At 41.1% G+C, this 18,985-nt stretch overlaps 1 protein-coding gene across 2 annotated transcripts in view; it reads right to left on the bottom strand.

Annotated features, from left to right (window-relative positions):
• Positions 1-14,519: 14,519 nt before the first annotated feature.
• MAP3K21 (mitogen-activated protein kinase kinase kinase 21) overlaps positions 14,520-18,985 on the bottom strand; it is a 70,212-nt gene continuing 65,746 nt past the window's right edge. Inside the window, exon 10 of one of the 2 annotated variants that reach the window (XM_036919245.2) lies at positions 14,520-17,185. In XM_036919245.2, the coding sequence (XP_036775140.2) occupies positions 16,779-17,185 (407 nt within the window). In that variant the 3' untranslated portion in view covers positions 14,520-16,778. The remainder of the gene's footprint in view (positions 17,186-18,985) is intronic. The other variant, XR_005031534.2, reaches the window with a different exon arrangement.

Here is an 18,985-nt window from a genome sequence, read left to right as displayed (position 1 = left end):
GTGTATGAAGTGTGTTATATGTGCAAGTATGCATTGTATGTTTCCGTTTGCTGTGTATGCTGTGTGTTGTGTTTAAATGTGTTGCATATTATGTGCATGTGTTCTTTGCTGAGTGTTGTGTGTATGAACATGTATATATTGTGTGTACAGTCATGTTGTGTGCTGTGTATATTGAGGTGTGTTTGTTTGTGTGTTTGTGTATGTTGTGTGCTCCCACAGTGTCTAGGATAAGACACAGTTTCTGTGATCAGTTTATATTTATTAAGTGAATATTAGGGAACATTACTTAAGCAGCTATTTTAAGTGGGTTCTTGAGTACAGCAGGGGAATTCTGTTTTCAGCCAGTGTCTATTGACAATAGGCTAATTTCGTTCAGTTCTGCCTGGCCTGGTAGATAGAGCTATTTGGAGATTTGACATACCTTGCAGCTGTAAAATGCCTTCTTTGTCTCCCTATTTGGAACCAACATATAAAAAAATTTTATAAAGATCATCTCCTGTGTATCCATCACTGAAAAATCATTTTCCTCTGCTCCCTTCATCTTTCCAATACATTCCCAAATCACATCCATTATTTTTCTTTTTTCTTCTAAGGGTATGTATTTGGCTGCAATATCAAGCTATGTGTGGGTTCCTTGCCCATGAAATAATGTGTATATAGTGCCATCTAGTGTGCAGAAAGCCAAAAAGCCATGAGCATAATTCAAAGAGGATTCTTCAATTTTTGAAACACATTGTGTTGAGCTTGAGCAGTGAAGAGATTGGAGGAACAATGATTACCATACTCATTGATTTGAATCACATTTGTATCTCTATAAAACTACCTGCTTAGAGGGAAAGACTTATTGAAAATTTCAATACTTATTAAGCCATAAGATATAAAGATCTTTCTAGTTTTTAGAGCTTTCACAAAAATATGGGTCACTATAATTCACATGCTCAAACAAATTTAAAAAAGAAAAAACACTTTTTTTCTTGTAGTAGAATCTTTTCTTCAAATTTTTATTTCAAATAATTTTTCTGCAGACTTAGGTAATGAAACTAGATATATATTTCCTATGGAAACTATTCCTTAATAGACTAAGTTAAGTTTTTGGAGTGACTAGGTTAGAATGTGTTTTGACTTTGCATCCAGAGTGAGGAAAGTGGGCCCTGTGAGCAATCCATTTTTGACTATCTCTACAGCTGTGTTCTAGGGCTATCCTCTGCTAGTAAATAAATGGTGCTAGGTTGGACTAACACCAGGAGGAAAATATCATAACTGACAGAGATCCAGCAGCCATTTCTAGGGAGTGATAAGAGGCAAGATGGTGATTGGGGCCTGAAAAATTAATTCTGGTGTCTGGGATCAGAAAATGGCAAAATAGAATATTAGTTCCCTATGCTACAGTTTCACAAATAGAGACCTTTTTTATATGGTTTGTGCCATTACAATGTATTTTTACACTTTAGGAAAGAGCATATAGGAGGAAAGGTAATGAATGGCCCTGTGCTCTGGGCCATGGCATTACATCCTTTGACACAACTCCCTTGGGATTTTGAGGGTAGGTAGAACTCAACAGGGCCTCTTCTTTGAATGAAACTGATGAGCATCCACTTCCAGTTAGGGGGATGTAAGTGTTGATGGCTCCCGAGTATGGGGTGATTCTCAGATAACATCAGCCTGAAACATTTTGTTATGGATCAGGGACTGTATTTGAGAGGCTTGGTGCAATCTACCGCTGCCTTCTCCTCTCTGGGTCTTTTGTACCCTCACGAGTTGTCCCCTTTGCATTGTTACAGAAAATACTGAAGAAAAGCCTGGACTGGATCACTGACGGAAAAAACCAAGCGGCACTCAGAGGTCTTGGAGTGTTGAGGCTTTATTTCACACCGGCGGGCTCAGAGGGGAGTAATCTCCCAAAAAGTCTGAGCCCCGAACAAAGGAAAAGAGAGCAATTTATACCTGTCTGCTTCCTTATCTGTGACATTCCTACATGCACAGCAAGTGAGCAGGCAAGGGGGAGTTTAGGGAGCAAACCTTGGGACCCGGTGCTCGGCAGCACAGGGAAACCAAGGGAGTGTTTTTTTGTTTGGGTTGAGGAGGGGGGCAAGGTGGAGCGGAGCCACCTGCTAGGTTGCTGTCCTTGTAAATTTTCCTTATCAGCATCACTCTCTGCTATTCTCTTTCCTGAGAGCTTTCTTCAGCCTTCTTCTGTGTCTATTCTTCCTTGGAGCATCTGGCATCTCCCACCATGGCTGAAATTCAGGGGACTTCAGAATCTCTCAACTCCAACCTCTGTCTGAAATTCCAGTTCTACCTGCCAGACGAATGTCTTTAGGGTTTTCCATCATTTAGAACTGCAAACTGTGCTTTTCCAAAGAAATATTCTCAAATTACGTAAGTACAAATTCCTCTTTCATTGTTCGCTTCTTGCTGATGGCCTACAGTCTCCCACTTGGCTAACTGTTCTGCCCTAACTGGCCTCTTGCTCTTCTTTGCCCTGCACAGCCTTATTTGGAGATGGGAGATTTCATCTCAGATGCCCCCTTCTCTTTATTCTTGCTGTTATAACTGATATAACCTACCGCGTTCGCCCCTTGTTGCGGTGACGACAGCGATACGTACACAGACCTGGTTCACTTCAGTTCTTTATTGTTGCTCGGAAGGCCGGGAGAAGACGAGTGAGAAGAAGCAACAGCCGGGGGGAGCGAATGAGAAGAAGAATGAGGGGAGAGAGGGAGACAGAGATTGAGAGAGTGGGAAAGAGAGTGAGTGAGTGAGTGAGAGAGAGTGAGTGACTGACAGAGTGAGAGAGTGGGAGAGTGAGAGAGTGAGAGAGTGCTTCTCTTTCCTGCTTATGCCTTATATAAAGGAAGCTGGCCTATGGTGATCAAGATCATGCAAGCCTATAGGAGCAACTTCCTTATGCTAATGCCACCTAACCAGGCAGGGTGGCGCCCAGGAAGCGTGCGCCACCTTAGGGCATTGGTCAACTAGAGTGGAAGGGCGGTGTTCAGCCATAGTGGGACTCAGCCTCGGCCGTAGGCCGGCCCCTACATCTCCCCCTTTTTTGTTTTTTAGCACAATGAGGCTCGGGGACCATGCCTGTCTTAGGTTGTCAGGGAGGTGCAGCATCCTTACCCGTCATAAGGCAACAGACAGCTAAGGTCTGCACCCTGTCTTAGGTTGGTATGCATACCTCCTGATCTTACCCGTCTTTGACTACTGGTCCAACATATTGTGCTACACCCTAGGGGAGATGCCTTCTTCTATAGCTGCCATGGCCTGCACCAGAGCCATCCGCACTTTCCGATGTTGCCGTTGCATGGAACAGAACACCCATGCCTGACCAGGCTTTGGTGGCATTTAGCATGGCTTCAGCAAACTGAGCTACAGACAACGCCTCTAACTTTTGGGGACTAACATTCAATATTTCTTGCCATAGCTGAGTGGTGAGTACATCAAACTCACTGGACCAATTGGTGGATAACATCTTGCCTAATTCCCTGGACAGATTGGCAGCTTTAGAGAGGTTATGAAAAGGAATGCCAGTAACACATAGAGCTGTCAAAAGGCAGATATGGGAGATTAAGTGTACTATAGGTAGAGAAAAAGGCAGGAAAGGTATGTGCAGTTTCAGTCACTGGGAGTGGAATAGGCCAAGCCTTCACCAGAACCCATAGTTCTCTGTGTTCCGCTATCGCCTGCTGAAGAATCAGTAGCAGGATGAGCATCAGTGGCATCGGCATCTCGCACTTCCGGTTCTGGTCTTGCCACTCTCCGTGTCAGGCGTTCAGGCACCCAGATGGGATTGTTTCGGTCCTGTGGGAAAACACAAACAGAGCCTCGGCTCCAGATTAACACTGGATCCGGGCCTTTCCATGATCCTTCCAATACATCCTTCCACATAACTGCGGGCATGTCTTTAGGCCTGGAACGGCGATTATGCCGCTCTGCTGCACTGTGGCCATCTTTGTCCAATGTCAAAAAATTTAAAATGAACAATATGATGTTAAGTTTGTCTCTGGGGGATCTGAAGTCTGCCCCTATTCCCCCTTTTTGTTTATAGAGAGCATTTTTAAGGGTCAGGTTGGCGCGCTCTACCACGCCTTGCCCTTGAGGGTTATAGGGAATGCCCGTGGTGTGGGTGATATCCATTGTTTTTAAAAAGCTGAGGAGCGATTGGGATGTATATGCTGGCCCATTGTCAGTTTTTAAATGTTTGGGCTTTCCCCAGGCCGAAAATGCCTGGAGGCAGTGAGATATGACATCTCTAGATTTTTCTCCTGTATGGCAAGAGGCAAAAATGATGCCTGAGCAGGTGTCTACAGACACATGGACATATTTCATCTTACCGAATTCTGGAATATGGGTAACATCCATTTGCCAAATGTGATTGGGGAGTAGCCCCTTTGGATTAACTCCTTCTGAGATGGAGGGTAGGAGTGTGACACACCATTTGCAACTGACTACTATGGCTCTTGCTTGGTCTCTAGTAATATTATATTTTAGGCGAAGGGTATGTGCATTGACATGGAATTGTTTGTGAAATTGAGCAGCTTGTTCTACAGGGTCAAATAGAGCTAAGATGTTAAACTCACGGGTCAGGGCATCGGCACGTCTGTTTCCCTCAGCAATGGGTCCTGGGAGGGAAGTGTGGGCTCTTACATGTCCAATAAAGAAAGGTTCTGATCGAGTCCATATTAGTTGTTGTAGCTTTCTAAAAATGTTGGCAACGGGGGAAGACTGGCTAATATAACTTACATTCTCTAAGATGGACACAGCAGTCACTACATACTGACTGTCTGCTAAAAGGTTAAAAGGTTCCTGTGAGAAAAGCGTAAAGGCTTGTGCTACAGCCAACAGCTCTGTTTGTTGGGCTGAAGTGGTTGGAAAACTGAATGTCCAAGATTGGTCACCAGTGACCACAGTCCCAATGCCATTCTTTGACCCATCAGTGAACACCACCTTGGCTTTGGGTATGGGATTACATCTTGTGTTTTTAGGAAAGATGACGGGATTAGAGAGGCAGAACTGTAGCCAAGGATGTTTTGGGTAGTGGTTGTCAAAGGAAGCATTGGTGATGGTGTAAGCAACAGCCCATGCATCACAGCATGCAGTAAGACATTCAATCTGCTCAGCAGTATAAGGCGTTATTATCATGTTTGGGGGAATCCCAAATGTTTTTATAGCTGTCCTGATTCCCTTGATGATCAAATCAGCTATACTCTGAGGATACCATCTTAATGTTTTTCCTGGAGAGTGGGCCAGATATACCCAGAGAATTGGCCCTTCCTGCCAAAGTACCCCTGTTGGGCTATTATTACTGGGTATCACTATAAGGAATAGCAATTTGCCATAGTCTATTCTATCTACCTGGGCAAGCTGCAAGCGGGATTGGACTAGGCTCAAGGCTTCCTTGGCTTGCTTACTGAGAGAGCGCGGAGATGATAAATCAGAATCACCCTTCAGTGTCTCATATAATGGACTGAGCTCTTCATCTGTAAGCTTTAGGAATGGCCTTACCCAATTTATATCTCCAAGTAGTTTTTGAAAATCATTAAGGGTTTTTAATTGATCTGTTCTTATGGTTATTTTTAATGGCCTAGCAATAGTATCTTCCAATTTAATTCCTAAATACTGTTTGGTGCAAGTTGCCTGTATTTTCTCTGGTGCTAGTTCCAGGCCCCATATCTTAAAGTGTGCCTGCAAGAAGCAGAGGGCTTCTTCTACTTTACTATTCTTTTCATGACATAAGAGAATATCATCCATATAATGATAGATAATTACATCAGGGAACTTTTTTCTAACTTCTGCCAGGGCCTCATGCACATACAACTGGCACATAGTAGGGCTATTTGCCATGCCTTGTGGCAACACTTTCCACTCATACCGCTCATCTGGGCAATCGTGGTTGATGGCTGGTACAGTGAAGGCAAACTTTTTACAGTCCTCAGAATGAAGAGGGATGGAAAAGAAACAATCTTTGATATCTATTACAATTGATTTCCAATCTTTTGGCAGGGCCATAGGCAATGGTAAACCTAATTGCACTGATCCCATGAGAATCATCTGATTATTTACAGCTCTTAAATCATGCAGCAATCTCCATTTTCCTGACTTCTTTCTTATGACAAATATGGGTGTATTCCATGGGGAAGTAGAACTTTGAAGATGCCCTGCGGCAATTTGCTCTTGCACTAATGTGTCATTGATGTCCCTGCAAACTTTGAGGTACACATTTAAATCTTTATTTTTCCAAGGCCTGATAGCCTCTTTACACCATTTATTTGCTTGCTCATAGGCCAACTGTTTTACTAGGGGCATTGCTGTGTCAACATCTCCAAATATACGGCCTGCAGTTTGCGTTAACTTTACCAAGAAGTCTGCATAAGGCTCATTTGGTCCTTGGAGTACTTTAGATAATTGACCCTGTAAATCACTAATGCCCTGGAGTGTTTTCCAGGCCTTGACAGCTGCTGTAGCTATTTGCATATACACAGCAGGAGGGTAATTTATCTGATTATGCTGTCCTAGGTAAGGTCCTGTGCCCATTAGCATCTCTAGGTTCCACTGATTGTTCCCTGCGGCAGCGTTGCGCCGGGCAGTGTCTTGAGAAAGCTCTGCCCACGCAGTTTTGAATAGCAGGTACTGACCTCCAGTAAGGCATGCTCTGGCTACATTAGCCCAATCATCTGGTGTTAGATTCTGAGTGGCTAATGACTCCACTATGGCCACAGTGAACGCTGCTTGCACTCCATAGGTGGTGGCAGCTTCCTTTAGGCTTTTAACAAGCTTAAAATCTAGGGCTTGATGGTATCTTTGCTGGGTGTTTGGATCTTCTATTACTGGGAAGGCTGCATTCCCCTCCATGGTTAGCCATTCCCTCCATCTATTCTTGCCCAATTGTTCTTGGCACCCCTGGCCACCACAATATGAGTAACTCTGGTAAAGGGGTGGCTCTGCTCTATAGGTTGGAGAGCAAAATGGATAATCTGGGGCGGTTGGCACAATCTCTTCTACCTTACTGCTCTTATTGGGAAGAGGGGCTGAGCTAGTCTCTCCTTCCTCTCTGCTTATTCTCAGTCGGCTCAGTGAGGAGCACAATGTGGGCCGATGTCCTCTCTGAGCAGCCCTAGCCTCTAACTCTTCTCCTGATAATTCTTGGTCCTCTTCCTCATCAGAGGACCCCCCCTGTGTAGATCCACTTTCAGATGCTCTCGCAGAGGCTCTTTCCTCTTTCACTTCCTCAAGAATCTCCTCTCCCTCCCTTATGGCTTCTCTACAACTAGGTTTATTCTCCTTTAGGCAGCTCTTAACCAGCCCCCATATGGGGAGCGTCCCAGCCGGGAGCGGCTCCCTGCGATCTGCGCTGCGCAGATCCTCGCCTAACTTTTCCCACACGGGGGTAGTGATTCTTCCTGCATCTAGGAACCACGGAGCATGCTTCTCCACCGTGTGGAGGAAAGCCCTTGCGGTTTTTGTTTTTAATGAGGTTCCGTTGGCCCTCAGGAGTGCTCTCAAAGGCTCTTCTACTCTAATTCGAGACTCTTCAGATCCCATGTTAGCGATTAAAGGATAAAAGGCTACTTCTAAGTTTATGGGTAAAGGGAACTCTTATCGCTAACCTGCATTCGTCGCTATACCGCGAACTTTCCTTGCTTCGTCGCTTTCCCGCGAACTTTCCTGGCTTCGTCGCTATCCCGCGAACTTTCACTGGCGCCCTAACTTTTCATAACATTTTTGACAAAACAAAACAGTACAACAAAGAACACTATGACGGACAGACAAAACAGAAATCCCCACCACAGCCGCTTGCTATCTCCTTTCCTACTCCTACATTTGCTTTGCTCGTTGGTCCACTCACCCTTCTCATCTGAGGCGCCTTCCCGAGCAATCCTTCCGAACGGGGTCCACAGGTACTGCTTCAGGGTAAGAAGCTCTATGGCGTCCGCGTCCGTCAGTTTCTCCTCTGGGTGGTTGGAGAAAAACTCCCGGGTTTCGGCACCAGATACCGCGTTCGCCCCTTGTTGCGGTGACGACAGCGATACGTACACAGACCTGGTTCACTTCAGTTCTTTATTGTTGCTCGGAAGGCCGGGAGAAGACGAGTGAGAAGAAGCAACAGCCGGGGGGAGCGAATGAGAAGAAGAATGAGGGGAGAGAGGGAGACAGAGATTGAGAGAGTGGGAAAGAGAGTGAGTGAGTGAGTGAGAGAGAGTGAGTGACTGACAGAGTGAGAGAGTGGGAGAGTGAGAGAGTGAGAGAGTGCTTCTCTTTCCTGCTTATGCCTTATATAAAGGAAGCTGGCCTATGGTGATCAAGATCATGCAAGCCTATAGGAGCAACTTCCTTATGCTAATGCCACCTAACCAGGCAGGGTGGCGCCCAGGAAGCGTGCGCCACCTTAGGGCATTGGTCAACTAGAGTGGAAGGGCGGTGTTCAGCCATAGTGGGACTCAGCCTCGGCCGTAGGCCGGCCCCTACAATAACCTTCTCTTCAGTGACTCTACTTCTTCTCTATTTTACATACCTCCATCCTAGTCAATATTTGAAAGCATGTTCCAGTCTGTTATGGTCTGAATTGTGCCCTCAAATTTTATTTCATATGTTGAAGCCCTAATACCCAGTATCTCAGAACACAACTGTATTTGGAGATAGGGCACTTGCAGAAGTAATCATCAAAATGAGTCATTAGAGCAGGCTGTAATCCAGTATGATTGTTGTCCTCATTAAAAGGGAAAATTGAGACACATATGTACAAAGAGAAGACCATACAAGGACACAGGGAGAAGATCTACAAGTCAAGGAGAGAGGCCACAGAAGAAACCAACCCTGCCGAAGGTTGGTCACAGAATCCTGCCCCCAGACAGCCTTCAGACTCCAGCTACATGAGCTCTTCCCTGGGTCTCCAGCCTTCTGGCTTACCTTGCAGAATTCAAACTTGCCAGAAGCTATGATTGCATGAGCCAATTCCTTAAAATCTCTCTAGGTACATGGATAGCTATAGATAGGATGTGATATAGATAGATGATAGATAGGTATAGATAGCTATCTATTTGATGTATACACACATACATCCTATTTGTTCTGGGTCTCTGGAGAACCTTAATACACACTGCAAATTAAAAAATAATTGTTCCTTTTTAATACAAAATAAAGTGCCAAATCTATGCTCACTGAAATAAGCCAGGTGGAGAAAGACAAATACCAAATGATTTCACTTATTTGTGGAATATAAAAACAAAGCAAAACAGAAGGAACAAAATAGCAGTACACTCATAGACACCAAGAAGGGACTAGTAGTTACCAAGGGGGAGGGTTTAGGGAAGGTTGGGAGGAATGGGGAAGAGAATAAAGGGGCACAATAATTCACAATCACAATATAAAATGGTCATGGGGATGGCAGGACAGCATGGAGAATACAGTTAATGATTCTGTAGCATATTACTATGTTGATAGATAGTGACCATGCTAGAGGGGGTAAGGATTTAATAATAAGGGCAACAGTTGAATCACAGTGTTGTATATTTGAAACCAACATAAGAATGTATGTCAATGATACTTTAATAAAAAATGAAGTGCCAAATCCTTAGACTAACGTGTATGTGTTGTGTGCTGTCACAGTATCCAATACAGAACACAGTATGTATATGATCAGTTTTCATTTATTAAGGAAATTTTAGGGAACATTTCCTAAGCAGACATTTTTAAATGGGCTGTTGAGTGCAGCAAGGTCGAAGGAGGCTCTAACCCAGTATGACTGGTGTCCTTCACACCAGGATGACTTAGTATGCAAAGTCCTCCATGATAATGCCCTCAAGTCCCATTCCAACTATAGTTTATACTATTTTCTTTCAACTCTCCTTTGATTAACATGTTAACAGTGACATTTACTGAAAACCAACCATTTAAAATTTAACGAAGTTTTTTCCTATGGTTTAAAGGTATAGACTAGACTCAGTGATTCAAATCGAGAGATTTACTTAATCTTCCTAAGCTTCAGTTTCTTCACCTGTAACACGGGAATGACTCATTTATTTATTCTACAAAAAAGTTACTGAACAACCATGGGTGATACAAATACACTGTTGCTACTTTAGAATGGCTAGTTGTCAGGGATAGAGCTCTAACTCCTAGGTTTTGGTTTACTGAGAAGGCTGAGGGAAGAGCAAATTTAGGGAATGCAAGGAACCAAGAATCTTATTTGGGCCACATCCAGGTTGAGATGTCCTTTTGACATCTAAGAAGAGATGACAAATAAGCAGCAGAATATATATATATATTTTTGACATCCAAATGCAGATCACTGCTAATTTTCTATTTCCCTGGGGAAACACTGCTAATGTTTCCCCAGGGAAACAAGAATAACAAGTGAGAACTACCTTTACAAAAATGCCCAACAGCTGGGTGTAATACCAAACGAAGCAGACAGCTTACCAGAGAAATTAAGGGAACAGACTGTCAAATATATATATATATATTCTGCTGCTTATTTGTCATCTCTTCTCAGATGTCAAAAGGACATCTCAACCTGGATGTGGCCCAAATAAGATATATATATATATATATATATATATGGAATTCTAAGATTAGGAGAGGGTTGGAGATAGAAAATTAGCAGTGATCTGTATTTGGATGCATTTAGAGCCCTGGGATAAAAACATGAATTTAGATATGTGGTGTTGCATGAGCCAATAGGAGAAAATGTTTCACAAGTATTTAGTGATTCGTTCTGTAAAATATTACCAAGAGGTTCCACTTATGTAAGGGATGGCTGTATGAGCTCCTCTGAGGACCGACTCCCCAGGGAAACAAGAATAACAGATGAGAACTACCTTTACAAAAAGAATTAAAATCTCTGGAAATTGTTTTAAAGACATAGAGCAAATAAATATTTATTTGAAAAGAATATACTAAATCTTGATAAGCGTAGTGAGACTCTGTGGCATTTGAGCTATCACCCCCCACTTCCGTCCCAACCAGCTGAGCTTGACAGAAGATCCATTCCAATTGGGTTTTGCCAAAAAGACAGGACTCCGTCTCCCATCAGCTCCCAATCAAGAGGGAAATGTATTTCAGTGGGAGGCACAGGACACTAGCATTTCTCATCCCCACCTCCAAATCCATGTTTAAGAGGCTAAGTTCCTTGGGAATGTGACCAAAAGGTCAAGGGCTCCCTTCCCCCATCCAGTCCCCACTCACAGGGCTCAACCCCAGTGCAAATACTGAACTCCTACTGGACTCGTAAATGCCTTCACACCTGTTCACTTAGAAGGCAGGTGTTCAACTCTGGGAGAAGAAAGCCAAGATCACAAGTTACCACTCTACTCAGCACCCAGAGTATGACTCACATATTTTGCCCAGGGCAAGAGGTGTTACACATGAACAGAGCTGCAAAGCTATCACCAAAGCAACTGGTTTTATTTGAAAGAGAGTATGGGGAAGTTCAAGCCTAAGAACCATCTCAAAAACCATGGCTCCTCTTAATTAAGGGCAACAAGCTAAACCATAGGCCAGCTAGTTTACCAGAGTGAATCAGACAAGGAGGTAGCTAACAAGAACTGCCTGGTGTCAGAACAAGCCTTAAGGACTGGCCCAAAACTAACCTGCCTGGAATTGGAATAGACTGTGGAGCAATTTGTGCTCTGTGACATAATAAAAAATAATAAAGCCATCAGTGGGCAATTATTGGAGCCCAACAGCTGGGTGTAATACCAAATGAAGCAGACAGTTTACCAGAGAAATTAAGGGAACAGACTGTCAAAGTGATCTGTGCTAAAACTGTGTCACCCCAGAATGTCTGTGCACTGCAAAGCTGAACCTTCTGAGGAGTGACACCAAAGGCTTCACATTCTGGGGAAAAGAATTTTCACCAAAATAGTCTAGCTAAATCACTAAACGAACAAGGAAACAACAAAAACAATAGCTGGAGAGGTAGTGGAGGGAATCTTAGTCACAGTTGCTACAAGGTATTACCTAAAACGTCCAGTTTTCAGCAAAAAAAGAAGAGGAAAGTGTGAACCATACACTGGGGGAAAAAAGAAGCCAAAGAAAATGGGCTGTGAAAGGGCCCAGATTTCAGATTTAATAAAGACTTCAAAATTGCTGTTATGTATTTTTAAGTCCGGTGAGAGGAAATCCCAGGGCAAAATACCTCTAAAAACCGAAATCAGTCAAAGGGAGAAATAAAGTTTAAAACCCGTTTATTGCTTACAAACTGCAGTTCAGCGCCATCTCTCTCTCCTGCTCCAGTAGGAAGCAAGTCAGCAAGCAAGCCAGCCCCTCTCCTTAACCTCTCAGGTTCAAACTCTCCCTAGGTTGCCCAGGTGATTACCCTCTGACATGGAGATGAACTCCTCTCCATCCCTGCAGAAACGCAAATGTACCAAAGCCAGGTGAGATATTCTGGAAATGTTACAATTTTACCCACAGTATTCAATGAACTAAAGGAAAACATGCTTAAGGAAGTAAAGGAAGGTATGATGACAATGACTCCTTAAAGACATATCAATAAAAATTATTTTAAAAAACAAATGGAAATTATAGAATTGAAAGTAAATAACTACAATGAAAAAGTCACTCAAGTCTTGAAAGATTCAAACTGAAAAATGAATTTGAAGAGAGATCAATATAGATTATGTAATCTGAAAAAAGAGAATGAATGAAAATGAATAGACTTAGAGAATGTAGGATACCATTAAATACACCAACATATGTGTAATGATATTATCAAGAGGAGCAGAAAAAAATATCTGAAGAAATTATGGCTGGAAACCTCCAAAATTTTCTGAAAACATTAATCTATACACCCAAGAATTTAAATGAACCCGAAAAAGGATATATGCAAAGAGATCCACACCAGGATACATCATGGTAGAAGTGCTGATAGCCAAAAATAGTGACAATCTAGACAGCAAGAAGAAAAAAATGACTCAAGAACTTCCCACAAGCTAGTGAGTCTGCAGTGGATACCCTGGTTTCCTTGGCTCCCCTCCCTGAATCCTCCAGATTAACTCAGCTCTTCCAGCACTACCAACAGTCAACCATCCTGCCTTTGTTATATAACACTTATTTCACTTGTCGTCAGGCTTGGCCACATAATCGGTGGGGCCCTATAAAGCATTTTAAGATGGTTATAGCAAAGTATTAAAATCAAGCTCAGGAACCTTCAGAGCAGTCCCTATGGGACTGTACAAGTGCACACCCATGAAGTTGGCCCTGCTTGGTTTCTCACTCAATGTCTTTCTTACTAGATCTTAAGAACCATGCAGGCAAGGCACACAGGTACGTCTCTTGCTCACCATTAAGTCCCTTCTTTCACAGTGCCTATCACTGTAGCCACTCAGTGAATTTGTCAGCATATGGAAACTCCTTAATTCAACTTACTGATTTTGCTTGGCTGCAAAAAGTTGCTAATTTTTGCTTCACTGTGTGGTACCTATTGCATTGTTTCATTCATAAAAGGCTTCACTTTTCAGTCAGACTTTTCAGAAGTAAAGAGTACATCTACAGGTACCTGCCTTAAGCCCAATTAGTTTTTATTTTTATTGCAGTTCTTAAGTAATTTCACCATGTTTATAAACCCATTGAAAAGAATACTACCCTCTTCTGAGTTGACCTAACATATATGCATGTTTCAGTACTTTCTATTTTATTTTGCATTTACTGAGGAAGTATCCCACTGTATTAACCACTGTTAGCTTTGCTTTTAAGTACTCAGACATTTCTAGACTTATGTACATTTTGATGAATGAAAAACTATGTTAGCTTTGGATTCCATTTACAAGCTCACACTTCAGATGTCTTCATCTTCTATACTATGTGCAAAGTTACAACAGGTATGAACAAGTAGACTTTAGTTATTACACACAGGCTGGGTTTAGGAAATTTACCAAACCCTTCTCTATTGCATATCTAATGAAATGGGGATACCACTACTTATCTCAAATTTTATTAAAGATAACTACAGGGGGAGTCCTATTTAGGCACTTAGGAAGATCCTTAACAGTTAGCAGATATACCGTGGATGTTAAATTTCCCTCCCGCTCATATGGTATAGTGATGCTTGGGTCTGTTTTTTTAATTCACCCAAGCCTTTATCACTTAATAAGAATGACCAGATGTTTGGTGGTTTTTAAATTCTTTTGATTTAACCATGTGTATAATTAACATGTCTCATAATTCATTCTTGTAGCATTGACTTGAGACTTAGTTAACATACTTATTCCATGCTACAAAAGTGTGTCTTCTGGACTTGAAAATTCTCACAATGAAATTCAACTTCTCAATGCATATGTAAACCAAGCAACATTTTAAATAAAATGTTTCATTGTACTTTTTCAAAAAGTATTTAATCTCATGAATCATTTAATGATCTTCAGTTTAATGAATTTAACAGGTTAAATACCTAGTTTATTAAGCATCAATAATTTTTATTAATGTACTTTTCCTTTTAAAATACAAAATAAACCATTACAAACTATAGTCACAATCATCAGAGGAGTAGATCAAAGCCACTGAGCAAATAGACTAGCTATAAAAAAAAGTTTATTAAAAAAACAGACAACATATGTAAACATTTTCAGTCACAAGGTATAATATAGCATGTCAGGCTCAGGCTTTAAATCTCTGCAGTGGGAGCACCTTAATTGTTGACTAATAGTAATCAGTTTAATTTATCTTTCAGTGAGCTAATTAAGTATAAATGAAAATAAATAACTAGATGCTGCTAAGTACACTCATATACAGAAAATTGCAAATGTACAACAGATCCCACCAAAAAATAAACTATCTGCAATAATAGCTGAGATGAATCCTTGTATCAGAATTAGCTTTTATTAAGAAGTTTCATCTCAAAATTCATCATAAGATACAGCTGGCTAAAATAAAGCTGAAGTGGAGTAGGGACAAAGTAGAGGGCAAGACAGATGAACACCTACAACTACCTCCAACCCCTCACAGAAACAGACACACACACACAATTTTGGTAGAAGCAAAATGGAGAACATAGTTTTTGTGCTTCATTCATGAATTATTTTAGGTATGTGTTTCCTTTACTTTTTGTCAGAAGTTACATGCCCCCAAATGACTGAATCCAAAGGAACCAACCATAGTTTCAAATGCAGTAACATTTTGAGGAAACCAAATCTAAATTACATAACTAAACAACCACCCCAAATTAAAGTCAAATCATAGAATGGACAATAATATAACAAAATGTAGTTAAGTGCCTGAGATTTTGCTGCAAGAAACTAAAAACACAAGATGGTTATCATTACGGCAAAAGGTGCTTATGTTAATAAAATCCTCTCATGCCATTCACTATTGATGCCGGGTGACTAAGATGTTCCAAAATGGCCAAATAATATAATTTTCCTTTCTTTAACTCTAGATATTTTATCATACCTAATTTAATTTGAATTGCTGACATTTCAATTACATAGAAAACCTTAACCAAGGTAAAACTTTAAATGAAATCTCAAGTAATGTTTGCAGTTTATTCACTGTTTGCAAATTTTAAAATACTTATTCTGTCATTTGAATAACTATTCTAGTGACAGCGGGAAGCATAATACATTTAATAGAAACCCAGGTAAATTTACCAAGTTCCTGGGTGGTTTAAGAATTCAGTAGTCTGTTTGTATTATATATGTATGATTTATGAAAGTGACTCAAAATAATTTTAAAATAATTTAAAGTCTTGATCTGCTATCCAACAATCCATTTTATAAACACATACCTGAAAATAATTTATAATATTTTGTCCTTCCCACCATATCAGCTTATCTCCAGATGTTTAACATTTGTCCACAATTAACTGAAATGTGAAATAACCAGAAAATACTTCAATTCAAATAGTGCTGCTGTGTCTTGACTTAGCAGTGTTTCTCTCTTACCATATTTGGGATTATTAGGTGACATGTTTACAATACAAGATAGATGTGTCACTTGTTAAGCATTCTCCTACAGAATGATAAATCTACAGAATGAAGATTTCTATAAAATGAAACTCTGCTACTTCTGGATTCCAAATAAATGGCCACTGATGAAAGAGCCCTTCAACAGGAAGAACCTCCAGATTGGCATCTCAGTGTTTACAACATGGTCTTGGCAAACAACAATTATATTTTTAAAATCTATTTTGGAGCTCCACTGGATAAAATTTTTGCAACTTACATTCAGTAAAACTTTTATAAGTTACATTCAGTAAAATTTCCTCAAAGAGAGAAATATTGCATAATTTAGGTGAGAACTGGCATATTTATTCATTATAAGCCTCTTGCCAAGTTTAGGTAGTCAAAATAGAATTCACATCTATTCTAGTCATCAATTTTCTTCTTTTAAATAGGTACCTTTACTTCCTGATATCACCACATCATTCCTGGCTTTTAGTCACATAAATAACAGAAAGAAACGAAGAAGGAAGGAGACAAAGGACAGGGGTAGGGAGCTCGTCACGGTCCAGGTGTGTGGCCGACAAGGGTGACGTGAGAGCATACAGAGCGTCGGCACTGTGCTTAAGATGACTCCACCCAGCCCAGTTGTACATTGCTATAGATTTCTGGTTTTACACTTGTATGTACTTCAAGGTATTAGGTAGGAATCCAGTGGGAAAAACTATAGGCAGCTAACGGCAATCCCACACATTTCTTGAGGCTAGACATCCATTACTATTTTAGCAACATGGCCACAGCTTTTGAAAACACAGCAGCATGAACCAATTCAAAGACAGACACATTATTTTACTTTGTTCATCTTAAAAAAAACAAAACTGCTTCAACAGCAGAAGGCACTTAGGACATAAATTTTCTCCCCACTTCATGTATAGATGGTCCTCCGGCTTTGCTCTTTATCCTGCACAAAGGCAGCGTGCAGTCCCGGCTCTGGCCTGCCACATCAGCATCCAGTAAGAAAGGCACATGGGGTTTAGTTCTCTCCATGTCACAGAGGGAACAGGAAGGCGTGGGCCCCAGGCCATACACTATGGGGCTGGCCTCTGTGGGTTGAGACTCTGTTCTCTGTGGTGGCTCTACATGGCTTCTCAGGGCAGGAGGCTGGGGCAGGAGCACAGCTCTTTGGGCCTCAGGCAGGACCTCACTTGGCAGGTGACTGTGAGGACCAGGTGGGGAGTGGGGAATCCCCCAAATCTGCTCAGGCAGCACATCAGAGGCTCCAGTGGCTGAGACCATAGGTGGACCAGCTAAAGAAAGCAAAGACAGTGTGCAATTAGAAACACCATAACTTCTACACACTGAGTATCAAGAAAAAGAACTCGGATGACAGTTGAACCAAGTACTCACATTAAAGTGAGCTTTAACAGAAACACCCATGCACAAACCTTTTTAAGTTATTAGGATATGACATTTGTTTATTAACAAACAAGCACTTCATGGTTGCAAGAGTGCTTCAACCTATGCAAACTGTAGACAGCTACATCATCACCGCAGCACTTGGGTCAATGATCATTGTAACTGTTTCATAAACAAGATGGATTTCAAAATGGACCAGGCTGGAATAAAGTTGAGAATTTTTTAAATGATGGTATATATGGTTAACCTTCACTTTTAGATTATGAGTTTAAAAAAATTAATGAAAATGGGAAAGCAGTTATGTTTTTACATGTTTCCCTCTTTTTTCTTCTGAAGAACTGACTTGTGACCACTTTAGCACATAGTTATTGGCTTTTAATTAAGAGAAAAATGGATGGTTTGTCATGGGATTGTCGTGCTAGGATTTGCCATTGTGCAATTACATATTCCTAATATTTTCTTGCATTACAAAAGAGCAATAAACCAATTTATCTAAAGACAATGAACAATATGAAAAAAATCGTATCTAGGCATTGCACTTAAAGTGCAGGTAGATGAAAAGATAAAGATAATGAAACCAGTTTTAATATTCTTTTTTTTTTACTAAGGTATCAATCACATGAGCAATGCATGAGTTACTAGATTCCTGCCATTATCAAGAACCCACCAAATACCCCACCACTGTCCATCAGCGTAGTAAGACACTATAGAGTCACTACTTGTTTCTCTGTGATATATTTCCTTCCCCGCGCCCCACCTACATAATGTGTGCTAATCATAATGCCCCTTAAACCCCTTATCCCTCCCTTCTCATCCACCCTCCCCAGTCCCTTTCCCTTTGGTAACTGTTAGTCCATTCTTGGGTTCTGTTAATCTGCTGCTGTTTCATTCCTTCAATTTTTGCTTTGTTGTTGTACTCCACAGATGAGTGAAATTGTTTGATACTTGTCTTTCTCCACCTGGTTTATTTCACTGAGCATAATACCCTCTAGCTTCATCCATGTTGTTGCAAATGGTAGGATTTGCTTCCTTCTTATGGCTGAACATTATTCCATTGTGTATAGGGACCACCTCTTCTTTATACATTCATCTACTGATGGACAATTAAGTTGCTTTCATTTCTTGGCTATTGTAAATAGTGCTGCAATAAACACAGGGATGTATATGTCTTTTTGAATCTGGGCTCCTGCGTCCGTAGGGTATATTCCTAGGAGTGGAATTCCTGGGTCAAATGGTATTTCTATTTTTAGTTTTTTAAGGAAACTCCATATTGCTTTCCACAATGGTTGATACAGTCCCACCAGCAGTGTAGGAGGGTTCCCCTTTCTCCACATCCTTGCCAGCATTTGTTGTTGTTTGTCTTTTGGATGTTGGCTATCCTAACTAGTGTGAGGTGATATCTCACTGTGGTTTTAATTTGCATTTCCCCGATGATTAGTGATGTGGAGCATCTTTTCATGTGACTGTTGGCCATCTGAATTTCTTCTTTGGAGAAGTGTCTGTTCAGATCTTTTGCCCAATTTTTAATCAGGTTTTTTGCTTTTTGGTTGTTGAGTTGCATGAGCTCTTTATATATTTTGGATGTCAACCCCTTATAGGATATGTCATTCATAAATATATTCTCCCATACTGTAGGATGTCTTTTTGTTCTACTGATGATGGGTAGTTTTTCGATTACTGATTGAATTTCA

Source organism: Manis pentadactyla, chromosome 8 (genome assembly GCF_030020395.1).
Source record: "Manis pentadactyla isolate mManPen7 chromosome 8, mManPen7.hap1, whole genome shotgun sequence".
NCBI lineage: Eukaryota > Metazoa > Chordata > Mammalia > Pholidota > Manidae > Manis > Manis pentadactyla.
This window is presented reverse-complemented; position numbering and strand designations above follow the sequence as displayed.